Genomic DNA, 15,605 nt, shown 5'->3' on the forward strand with positions numbered 1-15,605 from the left:
GGCAAATTGGGCTATCTGAGGTACTCAGTTCTGAGAGACCATGGGCCAATTCAGATATTGATGTTTTCTTTTGGGCCCATCAACTCGACAGGGCTGAGTATACAAAATACCAAGATTACTTTTGGGGTTGCAAAATCTACCGTAGCCCATTGATTGTACCCGAAGTGCAAGATTTAATACAAATGGCTGGCTTGCAGGGAAAAAGATGGAAGAGCCCATACCTCAACACACGGATCCCACTCGAAATCTGCCATATGGTGATGGAAATCATTTGCCCCTTGAAATACACACGGCAGGATCTGCAGGATACGCGTAACATGTTATCTGTGTTTTTGGTCGATATTCCAGAGTCCTTTTGGAAACGCCGTTTAGGGCTCAATCTTGATTTTCTCCTTGAGCTGGATCTGCTAGAAAAGGTCGATATTGAATCTTTAGACTTGCAAGTTCTATGGATTGGCCTGATGGGTCTTCTTTCTCATCCATTATGGCCAGCCAGTGGCTTAGCCACTCGCCAAAGAATACTGCCATTGATGAAGGAGATTTTAGTCAACTTTCACGAGCTTGAAAAAAGATAACGAATTCATTCTGTCATTACTTTGTTTTGGATCTGGTAGTGGCCTCCAAGATAGTTCCAGTCACTTGCTTTACTATTGAAAGTATTCACATCGGGGATGCTTGACCCAATTACGCTTGAGGGTGTTATCACGCTCCAACAGTAACGATATGGGTTTCGTGACTAGAAATAGAAGAAAATAAATCGTACACTCCGAATGTTATTAAAATCTTGGTAACTATACACCAAAATGAGATCATTGTATCGTGACACGTCAAAGAATGGTCAGTCGCTCAATGAATGCCAAAAATAGAAACACCATTCCACGGAATGTGATTCCCATCCCCAGCATCGTCCAAACCGGGAAATTTTATGCGCTTGGCAATAGCAAACTGCGATGCAGTTTACACCATGGATAGCGGCGGGCTGTTTTTCTTCCCTTTCTCCTTTCATCGATTTCCCTCAATTGGCATTGGGATCCGCGCGCTCCAAAAAAGCCGGATCCATTTCAATGCGGCGCTCAAATTTTGTCCACCAATCGCGAAAACTCTTAAGTGGTACGACATCATGGCCCTTATTCGAAGGATCTGATTCGGCAAAGCTGGCGAGGAAATTGAACGCACTGCCGATGATCCGTTGAGCGAGGACTTTGGTAGAGATTGGGTTTTGCGGGGAGCCTGAGCCAGACTGGGTCACTAGGGCTGTAGAGTTGGATGTGTTTTGCGCGCGCTCGGCCTCGAGGGCAGAAAGCTGAGGCGCAATGTTCTCTGCGGCCTCGATTGAAATTCCCAGTGTGACGACGCCATTGCTTGCGATTGAACCCTCGTCGAGCATCTCGTCCTCCTGCTCAGCTTCTGAACGACCGTTTCCATTATTCTGTGCTGGATTGCGGATGTTGAAAATGCCCGATTGCTTCTCGTTTGCCAATGCGCCGACAAAGCGGAAATCGGTGGGGGCTCCAGTGTTTGGATCGGGAAGTTGAGCATAGATCGCAGCACCGGTGTTTGGTGGGAGAACTGTGCCTGGAAGGAAGAAGATGACGATGTCGGTGAAAGGTGGGTTGAACGGGATTGTGAATGCGAATTTGGTAGCTTGGCCGTTTGGTTGGCCGTCCACGGGGACAATATCTGTTAGGCACGGGCGGCCTGGAACGACGACTGAGAACATTGGATTAATGTAGATCGGGTAGAAGATCGGGTAGAGGGGGTGGCGATTGAGAATAGCTGAAAGACAGGTAGAAAGAGAGGTACAGTAGGAAGAGGGTTAAGCCTGATTTCTTTGAGGGCGAACTTGAACGGGTTTGCGCCAGTGACATAACCTCTCCCAATTAGGAAAGTCGGCGGGGGAGCTACCCTTATCGGGCGATAAGGGCTTGGCATTTCCCATCCATGTTGACACTGAATTGACTGAATTGACTTTGTCTTGTCCTTTTAACCATTCCTTTGAGTGATCCTCTCTATTCTCCTCATTCACCATGGCCAAATCCAACCTGGATCTGATCAAGGAATGCGATAAGTACTGACCCCCCATTCCATCAGTTGTCGCATCCTCTCACCCACCCAGCTTCCCCTACTACGAGGACGACCGTGCCGCCTACACCGAGAATCTCAACAACTACCATGCATTCCGCGTCTCTGGCTACGATGCTACCCTGGGATATATAATTAAATCGGTTGTTGACCAGTTTCCCTGGCCGCAAGAATACTGGAAGATCGACTCTCAAGCAAAGACCGTCACTCTCATCACTCCCGCCGGAGCGGACCCCGCACTCCGCAGCAAGCTGATCGCAGAGACCATTGGAGAAGCAGTCAAACAAGAAACTTTTGAGGTGCTCAAGGGATGGCGAAATGAAAGATATCCAGTCTTTGCACCTGGTGGTGAGTACATCTTCGAGATCGAGCGGAGTGCGGCGTGTCTGTTTGGCGTCGTCACCTACGGAGCCCATATGACCGGATATGTCCAGGATCCAGCCGGCGTGAAGCTGTGGATTCCTCGACGAGCCAAGAACAAGCAAACCTATCCAAGCATGCTTGATAACACCGTTGCGGGTGGCATGTGCACCGGTGAAAAGCCATTCGAGTGTATCGTCCGCGAAGCAATGGAGGAAGCCTCTCTACCGGAATCCGTGGTGCGTGCCTCTATCCTTGCGCGAGGATGCGTCACCTACACACATGTTCGCGATCCACGTGCTGGCGGGGAGACAGGTCTTCTTCAGCCGGAAGTGGAGTACGTCTATGATCTGAAGCTCGACCCATCCGTGATCCCGAAGCCCGGAGATAGCGAGGTCGAGGAGTTCAAGCTGCTCTCGGTCTCAGAAACTCAAGATGCGCTGTCGCGGGGTGAGTTCAAGCCTAACTGCGCGATCATTCTGATTGATTTCTTCATTCGTCACGGCATCCTGACAGCAGAGAACGAGCCGGATTATTTGGATATTGTGGCCCGGCTGCATCGCCGTCTGGAATACCCAACTGCATCGCACTGCGTGCGGTAAATGCTGTCAAGACTCATCTGAGTGTGTATAGAAAATGGACAGCCAAACCGTCGCAGTTCTAGAGTGGCATTGAAGCATAAAGTGAATAATGCCGAAGTAAATACGATCAATGATGAAGCCTTTAAACAACTTAAAAACAGGAAAATCTCGCTTGGGCCATCTTGAGTCTCAAAACATCATTGGTATCTCCCAATGACAAGCAGATGAGAACGAAACTTATTGGACATTGGTTTCATGAATTAAAAACTTGAATACATGCCTGTTCCTCCCCAGTATAATAAGGGTTTTGGTTACGCGAGTTGCCTGAGACTCGCTCTCTTAGTAGCCGGCGAAGATATCTTTGCCTCCACTCTATTGGCCAACTCGAGACTATCCCAGCCCTAGCGTATCTCCTCGATACCTACTACTTGTAGTCACATACTATTGTACCCTAGCAAAGCCACCCAGGCCTGTGGCACATCGACCGCACAAAGCATGCCTAGGACAACTAATTAATGACGAGGTGGATCCTGCTACGAGCGACTATTCGTCCCATTCTGGTCCCATCACAACCTCTAACCGGGCAATCGAGGTAACCGGAATAACCAGACCACATGTAAAACCCGAAAATCCAGTCCTACATCCTTCGCAGAAAATGGCTTGAGCAAAAGTAAAGGTTTTGATAAATGGTCATTCATCTATCGGTATCCAAACCCAAATCGAAATGCAAGGGAAACGCCAACGCTGCACAATAACAACAAAGAGATATGAACACATCCGCCGGAATCAAAGACACCCCTAACTTTTTCTATCGGTCCATGGCAGACTCATTTCGAAACATGGGCTCTCTTCATAAAAGGTTCATGCAGATCCAAACAACGGACAAAGGGAGCCCGTCTATTTCTTCAGAAGCAGGTAGACGTAGTCAATTCGCAGAGGGGCAACCTTCTTATAGGGACCCTCCAGATAGAGCAACAGACCACCGAAAGAAACAAATACAGCCCTTAAAGACGTTTGTCAGCTGATGTTTCCGAGGATGGGATATGATATGTATGAAGCAAAGGATCTGCGAAAAAGACTTACATGGTATCCTTGGTTGCGCCCTCCTCAAATCGGTAGACCTTACCGTGGCAGACGTAATCGTAGTCATTAGCCAGGGTCTGCTCGCCGTTGCTGACATCTCTCCAGCTGTTGCGGGTGTCTTCCTTTCCGTCGAGGGACAGAGTGGATGCGAGCGCCAGAGACAGTGTCTCGCCGACAGCGCATGGGTAGAGCTCGGAATTCACATCGAGAGTGAAAGTGAGGGAGGCATCGGTGGAGTTACAAGTTAGACGCGACACACGGTCATACTTTTGGGCGTTGACCGAAGTGATGGTGAAGGTATCTTCGAAGAGGAGAGGGTCGGACATGGCGGGCAATGCGATTGCACGAAGGCGGAGTTGTGAGAATTATAGAGGGCACAAGAGATGTGCGCGAGTGGCGATCAAGTATAGTAGGACAAGGTGAAGGGAACGCGGGGGTCGATTGAGGCTGTGAGGTTGGGAGAGAAGCGGTGGTGAAAGTTGGAGATGGTCGGAGTTGCAACTGAAGCTTGCCGATTCTTTTTTTTTTCTACCGCCTTTGGGCTCTCCCCCGCTGGATGAACCACTGGCACCAGCCCGAGCCTCACAAACACCTCTTCATTCTCGTGTAAAACGAATTCACACTCTTTTGCGACATAATGTCCTTTCGCAAGCGCAATATCGGTCTTGGAACCGATCGCTCTGCAGTTCCCAATGCCACACAGACAGCCCCGCCAGAAGTGACGCCTGGCATTCGCCCCTCCCCCGATGATGGACGACCAACTACTTCGACCGGAGCACCGTCTTTAGACAACCTCCTCGCGGGTCATGCAGGTCTCCCAATGGGAAAGAGTCTACTTATTGAGGAGAATGGAACTACGGATTTTGCAGGTGCATTGCTACGGTATTATGCCGCGGAGGGAATTGTTCAAGAACAAAAGGTCCATGTGGTCGCAATGCCTGAACAATGGGGACGCAGTCTGCCCGGTCTTATTGGTACCGCAGAGTCTCTGGATGAGAAGAGATCTGACAGGCGTAAGGATGAGCGCATGAAAATTGCCTGGCGATATGAGCGACTAGGCGAGTTTGGTGCAGGTGTTGCAGGCGCACGAGGTGAGTACCCATGGAGAGGAGCTTGATTTTATAGTTTCATAAGACTGATTGTAATGGTATAGCTGCTGCTCCTTCACCGTCCAATGCTGGAGAAAAAGACCCCAACGCGAAGCAACCACCTGCCTTTTGTCACGCTTTCGATCTCACCAAGCGGCTCGCCCACCCCTCCATCACCAATATGACATTCATTCCCTTCATGCCCGCCAAAGACTCGCCCTTTCCAGCGATCCTCAACCGACTCGAGACGGCCATTGCCTCGAGTGCCGCAAACACAATTCATCGCATTGTGATCCCCTCCTTGCTCAACCCGACCTTGTACCCGCCCGAGTCTTGCCGCCCCGAATATGTCCTGCAGTTCTTGCACTCGCTCAAAGCACTCCTCAATGCATACCCCGCACGTGTGACAGCAATGATAACATTCCCATTGTGTCTGTATCCTCGTTCATCCGGTTTGGTCCGCTGGATCGAGCTTCTCAACGACGGTGTCATCGAATTATGTCCGTTCCCTCATTCCGCGGATAATTTGACGACTTCGGGTGCCGCAACCTCACAGGAAGAACCGCCGCAAGGCATGCTCAAGACCCATCGACTCCCAATTCTACACGAACGTGGTGGTGGAAGCGATCAGAATGTCGGAGAAGATTGGGCATTTACTCTGAGTCGGCGGAGGTTTGAGATTAAGCCATTTAGTCTGCCCCCAGCCGAAGGAGACACCGAGGCGCAAGACACGGCTGCATCTAGCGGTATGCCCAAGAAATCGGATCTCGAGTTCTGATTTTTTAAAACATGATGATTTCATCGTATTCGTGTATTCAATCCTCTTCCTCGAATTGCCGATGGGTTCCGGGCTCGGCCAGCATGTCGTCCAACTCGATCTGTTCAGACATAGCGGCACTCGAATTGGCCATTGTTCGCAGGTAGCTTTGGCCGTACGAGCCCATTCCTGATCGCGCCGAGAATCCTCCAGTGCGATTGCGGAGACGATTCCAAGGCAAGATGAAGCTACCAGCCATGCTGGAGAGTGTGTTAGCAAGCTATCGCTATATATTCAGTGGCAAGAGCAGATGGGTACAAACCAACAAACAGAAGCAATGGGGCAAAGAAGACCAGGAACATCAAAAGTAGGAAGTTCATGACGACCACAGGAGATGGGAATGAAGCCGCGCGCTGCAATCGCCGAGGCGAGCCATACCTATAGCTCTGGCAGAATGGTGACCGCCTACTGATGACACATCCACTTTTTTCGCTTCCAATTTCTTTCTTTCCCTCCCGCTTCGACTTCTTCCCTCTTTCTCCTTCCTCACACTTCGTCTGGCTTTTGCTGGTCAAATTCCAGACTCCGCTCGCTAATGGTAAGTCATAACTGTCTTTTCTTTTTCCTTCCTTTGCATGATTATATATCTACAAATCTGTCAATCCCCTGAAGCTCGATATAAATATCTCAAAAAGAGCACCGGTGACGAGAAACGTATTGAAAATGACCTGCCTTGAATCTTCATGTTTTTACTATTACATCTTTCTTTGATGAGCTTCGGCTAACATGACATTCGCTACAGTTACAGAATCTATGAGTCAAGCTACACGCTCGAAAGACAGTTGAAGAAGAACAAAGAAGAAGAAAAAAATAATCAAAAATGGGGAACCCTACCATTCCAATTCCGATCTCATACGTATCTGGCAAATACCTGCTCTTCTCCATTGACGCCGTCACATACCTCCGACGCGAGCACCACGTCTGCGGCGTGTTGATCGGGACTCTCCCACAAATCCCACAGCAAAATGTGTTCCTGGGTCTGCCGTTGGAACTGATGCCTGAGGAGGCGCGGCTTTTGGTGGACAAGGGTGTAGCTTGCATCGTAGACGAAACCAAGGCACACGATGGCATGAAATCTCTCCTCGAGGAAGACCGCCGCCAGTACCTACGCGAACTAGAATCCCAGGGCCTCAACGCCTCCCGCAAACTGTCGGACCGCAAGGGCCAGCAACGGGAACAAGTGTTGAAGAAACTAGATGAGAAAGCCAAGGCTAAAGCCATCAAGGCCTTGGAGAATGAGGGTGAAACAGATACCCCGCCCACGCCCTCGCCCTCAGTGCTCGATGAAGAACGGTCGAGCAGCAGGTCCTCCAACCGCACATCTGGTCATACAATGGCCATGGGCGTCACTCCAACAACATCCTATCCTCCATTAGCCCAACCGACCTCATCACAACATCTCCCGCCACCCAATGTACCTCTTTCCTACCCGCTCTTCGCCCATTTGTCCTCGCGCGGCTACTTCCTCTCCCCTGGTCTACGATTCGGTTGCCAATATGTGGCATACCCCGGTGATCCGTTACGATTCCACGCGCACTTCCTTTGCGTGTCCGCAGAATGGGATGAAGAGATTGACTTGATGACCATCGTCAATGGTGGCAGACTGGGAACTGGTGTGAAGAAGGGCTTCCTTTTGGCGGACCAGAAAAGCCCCAGGCTGAATCTGAAGCTGAACGAGTGGAAAGTGTGCGAACATTCAGTATTGAGTGGGCAGGCATGTGAAGGGGCTTGCTTCTGTTTTCGCTGTCACAAAACTTCTCGGCTGCCGGCTGTCGTCGCACGTCGCTTGTCTCTGGCTGCAGTCAAAGATACATCAGGAGACGCTCTCCCATGCAGTATCTAATCACCACATTCCAAGCCCAAGGAGTCACTCGGCGATGAAAAAAATTCTTGACGATCGAATCGCCAATGATAGTTTCCGGGCATGCGATATCCTAACTTGACCGTCTATGCACTGTTCACCCCAAATTGATATGGTTGTTCGGATCAACTGCCGTTCAAAAATGGGAAGAAGCTGTTATGAAGCTATTATGTGAAGATATCCCTTTATTGTTTCCCATACTAAAGGGCTATCTTCACATAGTAGCTTAATAATAGCTTCTTTCATTTCTCGAACGATGCAATGCTCTATCGAAATTGTCTCGCTTGGGGCGCCGCTGAAGCAGCACCATAGAATTAGGAATCGGCGAGAGTCAATCATGATTGCTTTTGATAAGCAAAATTATTCCAACATTGCCACCCGTGGATGAGATACATTTTACAAGATACCCATGAATCTAAAATAACAAATAATGATCACTTCAAACAAAGATTATATTCGCTCAATATGTACCGTACCGCTTATGCATGTCTTGCAAAACTTCATTCAAGCCCAATGGGGTCTGTAGTCGATAAAAGACCAGCTATAGGTAATCGATATTCCTCCACTTGAACTTCTTATTCGCCCGATCCACAGGTCGATTCTCAAATTGACTCCCGTGCAGCTCGAAAACGAGCGGTTTTGGCGCATTCGATGTATCTCCCCTTCAATTTCCATATTCCCTTTGTCATGAGCAGACTCCTCGCTCGTCGGTACTGGCAGCGGCACAGTAAATTTGAAGACCGTATGTTCTTTCGGAATCGCTATAATCATTCAAACCCGTTAGTTTCAAGTAACAATACGCAAGAACAACAACAGTAACAAGATACCACTTACTCTTAACCTCATCCTTCGCCGTAACAATCACAAACGTAAACTTCGTATCTCTCACCACAATCCCCTTCAACCCCACCCTCCCCGAAGACCGACTCCTCACAACTTCCACCTCCGCCCCATGATAATCCGCACTAACAAGCTTCGCACCATGCGACGAAGGCGTCAATGAACACCTACCCCTAGCTGCAGACCCTCCAAGGTCCAGAAGCTCCTGCATATAGCTAATCCACAGCTCATGCAGGCCCTTAAAGATCGCATACTTGCATTCGTCCTTTGGCAAGTCATGTAGCCCGGATGACCGCTTTTCGCGCGCAGATAAAGGTTGCGGGCGCTGGTGGCGCCGGAAGTATTCTTTCTTTTGAAGTCGGTGCAGGCGGCGGCGAGATCGGTTGTCAGAGGCTGAGGGTGAGGTTGGGCGGAGGTAGAGTGGTTTTTGTTTGATGCGCTCGGTGAATTGTTGGGTTGCGCTATCTGGGGAGTGGGCGCGGGAGAGGAGGGTGTGGGCGATGTGTTGTTTGGGGGTTGGTGAGTCTGTCATATTGGAGGGTTGGCCTTTGTGCTAGGCCGTGGCTTTGTGCGCAGGGGAGATGTTGTGGAAGAGTTCAAATTGTTGGAGGTCGAATTGGAGTTGAGAAAATTCCCGCGGGTCAAGTTGATGTCACCCGATAAGATAGCCAGTTCTATGGGATCCCATAGCCCCGTATAGTTACTTCATATTTTTTGTGACAACACTGATATATTCAGGATTCTACTCTATTTACTTTACTTTATTCTATAATCTTGCCAATGGTCCATCCGATCGAAAAATTCCAAGACTCGACTGCCCAATCTCAGAGATCGATTTGCACCCCGCCAGCTGCATACACCGTTTAAAGTCCTGGTAAAGAATGTCGAGCATCAACTCCACTCCTTGCTGCCCATTATACTATTCGAGATATGTGATCAGCTTTTGATACTCTCCCACAATACGGATAGAGTCAATCTTACCGCCAGCCCCCAAAGCATCGGACGGCCAACCCAGCAACACTCCGCTCCCAACGCCAAAGCCTTGAAGATATCGCTCCCAGACCGGATCCCCCCGTCAATATGAATGCGAATGCGCCCTTGAGCAGCTTTCGCACAGGCAGGTAGAACATCAATCGTTGCTGGTGTCTCATCTAACTGCCGTCCACCATGGTTGCTAATCACAACGCCATCACATCCATACTGGATAGCCATCTCCACATCCTCAGGCGTGAGTACACCCTTGATCCAAATCTCCATCTTTGTTATACTGCGCAACCAGGGAATCTCTTCAGCCCAGGAGTGCGAAGCCGAATTGAAAGATGAGAATCCATCGTCATGCGACTGCTGCTGGATCTGCTCTGACGTCTTCTCGATCATGGGATAGTCCAGCCCCGCTGGGGGCATGAATCCATTCCGCCATTCGTTAAACCGTACGCCAAGGACTGGACTATCCGCTGTGAGGAATATCGCTTTGCAGCCGGCTTTCTCAGCGCGGTGCACGATCCGCGCTTCTTTCTCGCGGTCCGTCATCGAGTATAGTTGCATGACGTGGTGGATAGGTCCTACTTCGGTTCCGGCAGCGATGATCTGCTCTACAGAGTGATTGGCATACGAAGAGACTCCCATATTGACACCTGCTTTGGCGCATGCTCTGCTAGTCGCGAGTTCGCCGTCTGCATGGGCCATGCCTTGGAGGCCGGCTGGCGAGACGCAGAGTGGGAAGGTAATGTCTCGATCGAATAGTCTGATCGCAGTGCTGACGTTGGAGACATCTTTCAAGACACGGGGCAATATCCGATACTTTTGGTATGAGGAGGAGTTCTCATGGATGGTGACTTGGTTGGTTGCACCGGAATTGAAGAAGTCTGGCGCACGGTTGCCCCTCATTAGCCATTGAGCACTATATCTTGGGTGAAGGGTTCATTACCTCGAGTTGCAACTGGTAAGATCTGCGAAGCTGCCTTTTGAAGGTCCGCGATGCATAAGACTTTCTCAGCTGCCATGGTTGAGGTCTGCTTATATTGAGAAGGTGTTGTGGCATCTTCGGGTGAAAAAAAAATGCGGGGTGGTTGTTGTCCTCGGCGTGGGGATGTCTCCACTTGGGTTAATGGAGATTGCTTGATTAAACAGGTGCAGCAGTGGTGCTTTGAAGATATTGCTGATACCAATGACGTTCCGTCGTCATAAAGCTTGGGATATTTATCGTCATCCAAGGTACAGCACGGCATGATGGCAGCAAAAAAGTGCCCTCCCTGCTCGACGCCGATATCAAGGAATTCAATACAAGCAGCAGTTTTGTACGAGTACTTTGCTGAACAATTACTTTTCGGATCAATATTTGAGTCCGACCACGGAAACATGAGTTTTCAATGGTTGGTTACTTCCTCGGTTCATTCGGCTTCCCCGCATGGATGTGTTACTTCCATCGTGGATTGAATCATCTGAGAGCGCTTCCCACCCTGAGCAACTTTGACAAGAAGTCCGATTATCTACACCTTATTCATTTGATTAGTCTATCAGCCATGACCCAGCCTTCAGATACTGAACATCTGGGTAACTTCCCCGGCATACCTCCTTTCCCAGACGACGTCGCCACGGCACCGCTGCTTCGGCTATCACTGGGGAAGTTGCTGGCCGGGGATCTAACAGAGTACGAGCGACTATTCGAGGCATCTGTCGATATTGGATTCTTCTACCTGGACCTGCAAGATTCAGAACATGGGGAATCGCTCCTCGACGACGCAGATGACCTCTTCCGGATTGGAGAAAGTTTGTTCGAGCTCCCACTGGAAGAGAAAGTGCTCTATGATTTCAGCAAGCAGAACTCGTATTTTGGGTATAAAGGCCAAGGAGTGTCAGTAGTCGACAAGGATGGAAACCTAGATCGAAATGAGTTCTATAACGTATGTCATGTCTTGCAGAGTTGTTGGCTCCCACAAGCCTTCAAGCAGTCCCAGTTGACGTGAATAGGTCTCCAAGGATGACATTATGGGTATCTCGGAGCAGCTTCCAGCACCGGATGTCTTGCACAATAGCAGAGCAAAGCTGAGCTCGTTCATGAGTGGCTCACACACCATCGTGTCTCTCATCCTGCAAGTTTTGAATGACAAACTAGCTTTGCCAAAAGATACTCTCGCCAATCTCCATCGTCTCCAGGAGGTCGGTGGCGATCAAGTTCGCTTAATAAAAGCTCCGCCTCAGCCTATGAATGACAGGCGCACAGCACTGGGCCAGCATACCGATTTTGGCAGTGTCACGGTTCTCTTTAATCGGCTGGGCGGACTGCAGGTTCTACCACCTGGCGAGGACGCAGAGTGGGTATATGTGCGGCCACTACCTGGCCATGCAGTTGTGAACCTCGGTGACGCGATGGTCAAGTTCACCAATGGTTTGTTCCGGTCGAATATTCATCGTGTTGCGGCACCGCCGGGTATTCAGGGAGACTCAACACGATATAGTCTTGTCTATTTTGCACGGCCGGAGGATAGCGTTATGCTGCGGCGACTGGATGGGTCAGGTTTAATCCCGCCTCTTGCAGATGGTCAGGCTGAGGAGGAAATTAATAGTAAAGATTGGATTATTCGGCGGGCCCTAGGGCGACGCGTGGACTTGGTTAAGCCCGAGGATATTGATTATGAGAAGTCAGCCGGTACGGAGCAGTTGAGTCGGAGGATTAAAGTCTGATATTATTATGCGTATGTACTTCGTACATAGCTAAACATACTCAATTTTCTCACAGCCAAGCTATTATCAGCGCTAACGGTATTATTGATGGTGCAATATTCAGCCTTGCCTCACCTCAATTACAATCCTGTTGATACCTGTAATTTCACATCTCAAACATTCAAACGGATGTTGTCCGACAAAGGATGATGACGTATACTTAGCTGAGCCTAAAACCCGGTCGAAGGATTCAAAATGGTCATTGCCCAGGCTGATTTAACAGCGTCCCTCACGGAGATCAGACCAGACTTGATTCATGCAAATCCTTGCACGGTAGATCCTAGCATCTCAGACTGATTCAGAGCCAGCCCCTGAACCGGCCAGACCTGGAAAAATTCTCCAACGTGGCTCACAAGGCAGGGCAGATGAAAAAGGTACGGTTAAATTCTAGCCCAGTGCAAATCCCCGTTGATCGCCGCTGTCGTCTACGGGTACTCCGTACTAAAATCGAAAAAAATAGCAACGGCCGTTAGCTCCACATACCCACCATCTCATCTCCTGTCTTTCTCACCGTCCACATTGATGGCCCGCGAAAGACATACTAGTCGCGGCAAATAGCCACCTCCTTCGGGGTCTAAACTTTAAAAAAAGGTCAGAGTGGACAATCTCCTGCGAACTGACAGTTAATGCTTGTGAAGAGGTTGACAGCTTCGAAAAACAAGACCCGGCGGGCTGGTCAAGACAGGTCTTGCAGTGGAGCATACATACGAGTATGCCAGCCCCCCCTAACCTCCGTGAATGTAGTGAAATGTCTGTACTGTACATTCATACGAAGCAAACAGGGCGTTTACCAGTATCTTATGGGTATAGACAGGATACCTATACATCGTATGCACCAAAATACAGCTTTACAGCTTTACAAAAGTCCAGTTGTATACTCAACTTTTCTACGCCTCCGCTGGTCTCACCACAGTGGATACCGAGGGACCGGCATTGACGTGCCAAGCGCTAGAAGTGGTGGATTGGACTGCTGTGGTTTGCTGCGAGGGCGTCAGGGGAACCAGAACCCCCTGTCCCGCGAAACGCAAATCCCGCAGCCTCGGGATGTCCGATGTTTGTTTGTTATTTGGTTATTTTATTATTTTTTGCCTGATTTCTGGTCCGTTTTGGCTTGTCGGTCTGCCCACTGTGCTGGGTAGCATTGGATTGTGGGCATGCATTCAATACTCCGTATGGAGAACTCCGTACATAATTCAAGTATGTGGTCCGCCACAAATGCCGCCACCAGATCCCGCGGAGTATCCAAAAGTCACATTTCTTATTTTTTTGGGTGGATTTCGATCGGACGCATCTCGGCGAAATGGTAGCAGCAAAGTTTTGGGGAAGTACGTGCATTGCAGTATGCAAAGGCAAAGTATATTGACTCGGGACCACGAATTCATGCCCAATTGATTAATCTGTTGATGTGAGGACACATATTCCCCTTCGGTACATACAAAGGCGTATATCTATGTACTATGTAGTAGTACTATACTCTTCCATTGGAAGTATCGTGGGGAAATTCCGAAGGTATACTCCATTGATACTACTATTTTTCAGATTTTCATATCAATTCAAACCAAGCCAACCCAAAACCAGTACGGAATCCTCCGGTGGATCTACTGGAAATGGTTAGTCCACCGTTTAAGACTCCATCGCCATCCCTGTATCTTCCTTCCTCCAGGGCTCCTCCTCCTTTGCTGTTCAGCCACCACATGCACCAACCGGATGGCATTGAAATTCCCAACGGTTCGGTTCCGACAACCTCCTTGCTGCGAAATGACGCCGCACCACCCTTGCTCGGTGGCCCGAGCCTATTCTATTCTATTCTCCCGTGTCGGGAGCCTATACGGTGCATGGAGTGCGGAGCACGGAGCACGGAGCACGGAGTACGCAGTACACACAGTAGGTACAGTGTACAGTGTGTATGGCTGGAGAGTCAGCGCCAGTAGGGCCAGCATTGCATGACAAAAGTACAGTGTCTTTAAACAGCCAGGTAATTTTCTAATCGCGAGCCTGAGGCCAAGACCCATGTACCTATGAGATGGAGTAGTCGCGTTGCATCCCAGGTGGAAGGAATATCTAGCGCAGCGCAACGAAGTAGCGCGACCGGGATAAAGTACGCCTTGGAGGGGTAAAATAGTTGTGCAACCGTAAGCTAAAGCAGTGTGTCGTGGGTGGCTCTCTTCTTCGCGCGTGTTTTTCCTCGTTCTCGTTATTTAATCTTCATAGGTCAGATGCACAGATCACAGATGCAGATACGATGGATGCTCCATTTCGTCACTCAGCCACAACCTCAACCCAGCCGTATTCATGTACATACAGTATGTACTCGTACCAGTCTCGTATGGAGGTGCATACTCTGCGAACATCGGAAACAAACTCGCCCCGCTCCAGTCCGAATTCGAATTCCGACAGAAGCGACACGCCCCACGGCTCTAAACTGGATGTAGCAGGGAATCCTTGCAAGGTCCGGGCGCCGGCACCTCGCACCTCGGACTCGGGAATGGTACGTCCAATAAGCGAGGTTGCAGTATGTTTTGTCTTTTCGCAATGTTTCCCCGCTTGTTAGCGACAGTGTTGTCCAGTTGTACGGAGTACGGAGTACAGACTCGAGTACTGCGTACGAGTATAGATTCAGAGGACTCTCCGTATACTCGTAGTACGGAATAACCATGGAACTTTCGTCAAATCAAGAGTGGTCTATGGCTGGGGGTGTCCCACTTCGGCTCGGACCGTTCAAGCATTTCCCTTCCGTCCAGCACTTCCGTCCTCCGCCCTCTGGCCATGAGACTGTTTGAGGCGATATCATGATGTACTCAAATTGTGGTTGTATAAACCGGTAGCGACTCAGATCTGACCATACTCCTACATTGATTTGTAGATCCACTTCCGCTTATCCGGAGACTGGGGTCAAGTCATACTAGTAATAGTACCATGCCCACGTGTTGATATTAGACTCTCTTCTCCTATAATGACACCAAGTCCGAGTAGGTAACTGCATAACGACTCGGAACTTGAACTAGTTCAGTTCACTATTAATTACTAGTTATACCCCATTGCTAGTTGTGCATGTCCACAGCCATGCAATATAACATCCTTCCTCTAGCGATACCCATACCATACCCCATACCCCGTAGTAAAGTAAGTACCCGGCTGTACTTACTCTGCCAGTTATACGCCTGCAGTCT

At 49.4% G+C, this 15,605-nt stretch overlaps 9 protein-coding genes across 9 annotated transcripts; 4 read left to right on the forward strand and 5 right to left on the reverse strand.

Moving 5' to 3' along the window:
- Window positions 1–1,015: 1,015 nt before the first annotated feature.
- Window positions 1,016–1,720, reverse strand: N7509_005932 (OPI10 family protein; the record flags this gene model as incomplete). Its single annotated transcript, XM_056630569.1, has 1 exon — window positions 1,016–1,720. One exon carries the CDS (start codon window positions 1,718–1,720, stop codon window positions 1,016–1,018), a length of 705 nt encoding a protein of 234 aa, XP_056489871.1.
- Window positions 1,721–2,027: 307 nt separating this feature from the next.
- N7509_005933 (thiamine pyrophosphokinase-related protein) lies at window positions 2,028–3,044 on the forward strand (the record flags this gene model as incomplete). Its single annotated transcript, XM_056630570.1, has 2 exons — window positions 2,028–2,068; window positions 2,117–3,044. 2 exons carry the CDS (start codon window positions 2,028–2,030, stop codon window positions 3,042–3,044), a joined length of 969 nt encoding a protein of 322 aa, XP_056489872.1.
- An 876-nt stretch (window positions 3,045–3,920) lies between these two features.
- Window positions 3,921–4,432, reverse strand: N7509_005934 (DNA-directed RNA polymerase core subunit RPB8; the record flags this gene model as incomplete). The annotated part of the gene is made up of 2 exons (XM_056630571.1): window positions 3,921–4,026; window positions 4,107–4,432. 2 exons carry the CDS (start codon window positions 4,430–4,432, stop codon window positions 3,921–3,923), a joined length of 432 nt encoding a protein of 143 aa, XP_056489873.1.
- Window positions 4,433–4,743: 311 nt separating this feature from the next.
- Window positions 4,744–5,972, forward strand: N7509_005935 (elongator complex protein 4; the record flags this gene model as incomplete). The annotated part of the gene is made up of 2 exons (XM_056630572.1): window positions 4,744–5,197; window positions 5,260–5,972. The coding sequence occupies 2 exons, from the start codon at window positions 4,744–4,746 to the stop codon at window positions 5,970–5,972; spliced, it is 1,167 nt and encodes a 388-aa protein (XP_056489874.1).
- A 37-nt stretch (window positions 5,973–6,009) lies between these two features.
- Window positions 6,010–6,210, reverse strand: N7509_005936 (uncharacterized protein; the record flags this gene model as incomplete). The annotated part of the gene is made up of 1 exon (XM_056630573.1): window positions 6,010–6,210. The coding sequence occupies one exon, from the start codon at window positions 6,208–6,210 to the stop codon at window positions 6,010–6,012; it is 201 nt and encodes a 66-aa protein (XP_056489875.1).
- Window positions 6,211–6,831: 621 nt separating this feature from the next.
- Window positions 6,832–7,854, forward strand: N7509_005937 (tRNA splicing endonuclease subunit SEN34; the record flags this gene model as incomplete). The annotated part of the gene is made up of 1 exon (XM_056630574.1): window positions 6,832–7,854. One exon carries the CDS (start codon window positions 6,832–6,834, stop codon window positions 7,852–7,854), a length of 1,023 nt encoding a protein of 340 aa, XP_056489876.1.
- Window positions 7,855–8,557: 703 nt separating this feature from the next.
- Window positions 8,558–9,244, reverse strand: N7509_005938 (RNase P/RNase MRP complex subunit; the record flags this gene model as incomplete). The annotated part of the gene is made up of 1 exon (XM_056630575.1): window positions 8,558–9,244. The coding sequence occupies one exon, from the start codon at window positions 9,242–9,244 to the stop codon at window positions 8,558–8,560; it is 687 nt and encodes a 228-aa protein (XP_056489877.1).
- Window positions 9,245–9,648: 404 nt separating this feature from the next.
- On the reverse strand, window positions 9,649–10,599 carry N7509_005939 (alpha-hydroxy acid oxidase; the record flags this gene model as incomplete). The annotated part of the gene is made up of 1 exon (XM_056630576.1): window positions 9,649–10,599. One exon carries the CDS (start codon window positions 10,597–10,599, stop codon window positions 9,649–9,651), a length of 951 nt encoding a protein of 316 aa, XP_056489878.1.
- A 635-nt stretch (window positions 10,600–11,234) lies between these two features.
- On the forward strand, window positions 11,235–12,396 carry N7509_005940 (putative oxidoreductase, 2OG-Fe(II) oxygenase family; the record flags this gene model as incomplete). Its single annotated transcript, XM_056630577.1, has 2 exons — window positions 11,235–11,615; window positions 11,683–12,396. 2 exons carry the CDS (start codon window positions 11,235–11,237, stop codon window positions 12,394–12,396), a joined length of 1,095 nt encoding a protein of 364 aa, XP_056489879.1.
- Window positions 12,397–15,605: the final 3,209 nt, after the last annotated feature.

The sequence above is a fragment of the Penicillium cosmopolitanum genome, assembly GCF_028827165.1.
Source record: "Penicillium cosmopolitanum strain IBT 29677 chromosome Unknown utg000006l:49.0-5199605.0:1.0-5204138.0, whole genome shotgun sequence".
Taxonomy (NCBI): Eukaryota; Fungi; Ascomycota; class Eurotiomycetes; order Eurotiales; family Aspergillaceae; genus Penicillium; species Penicillium cosmopolitanum.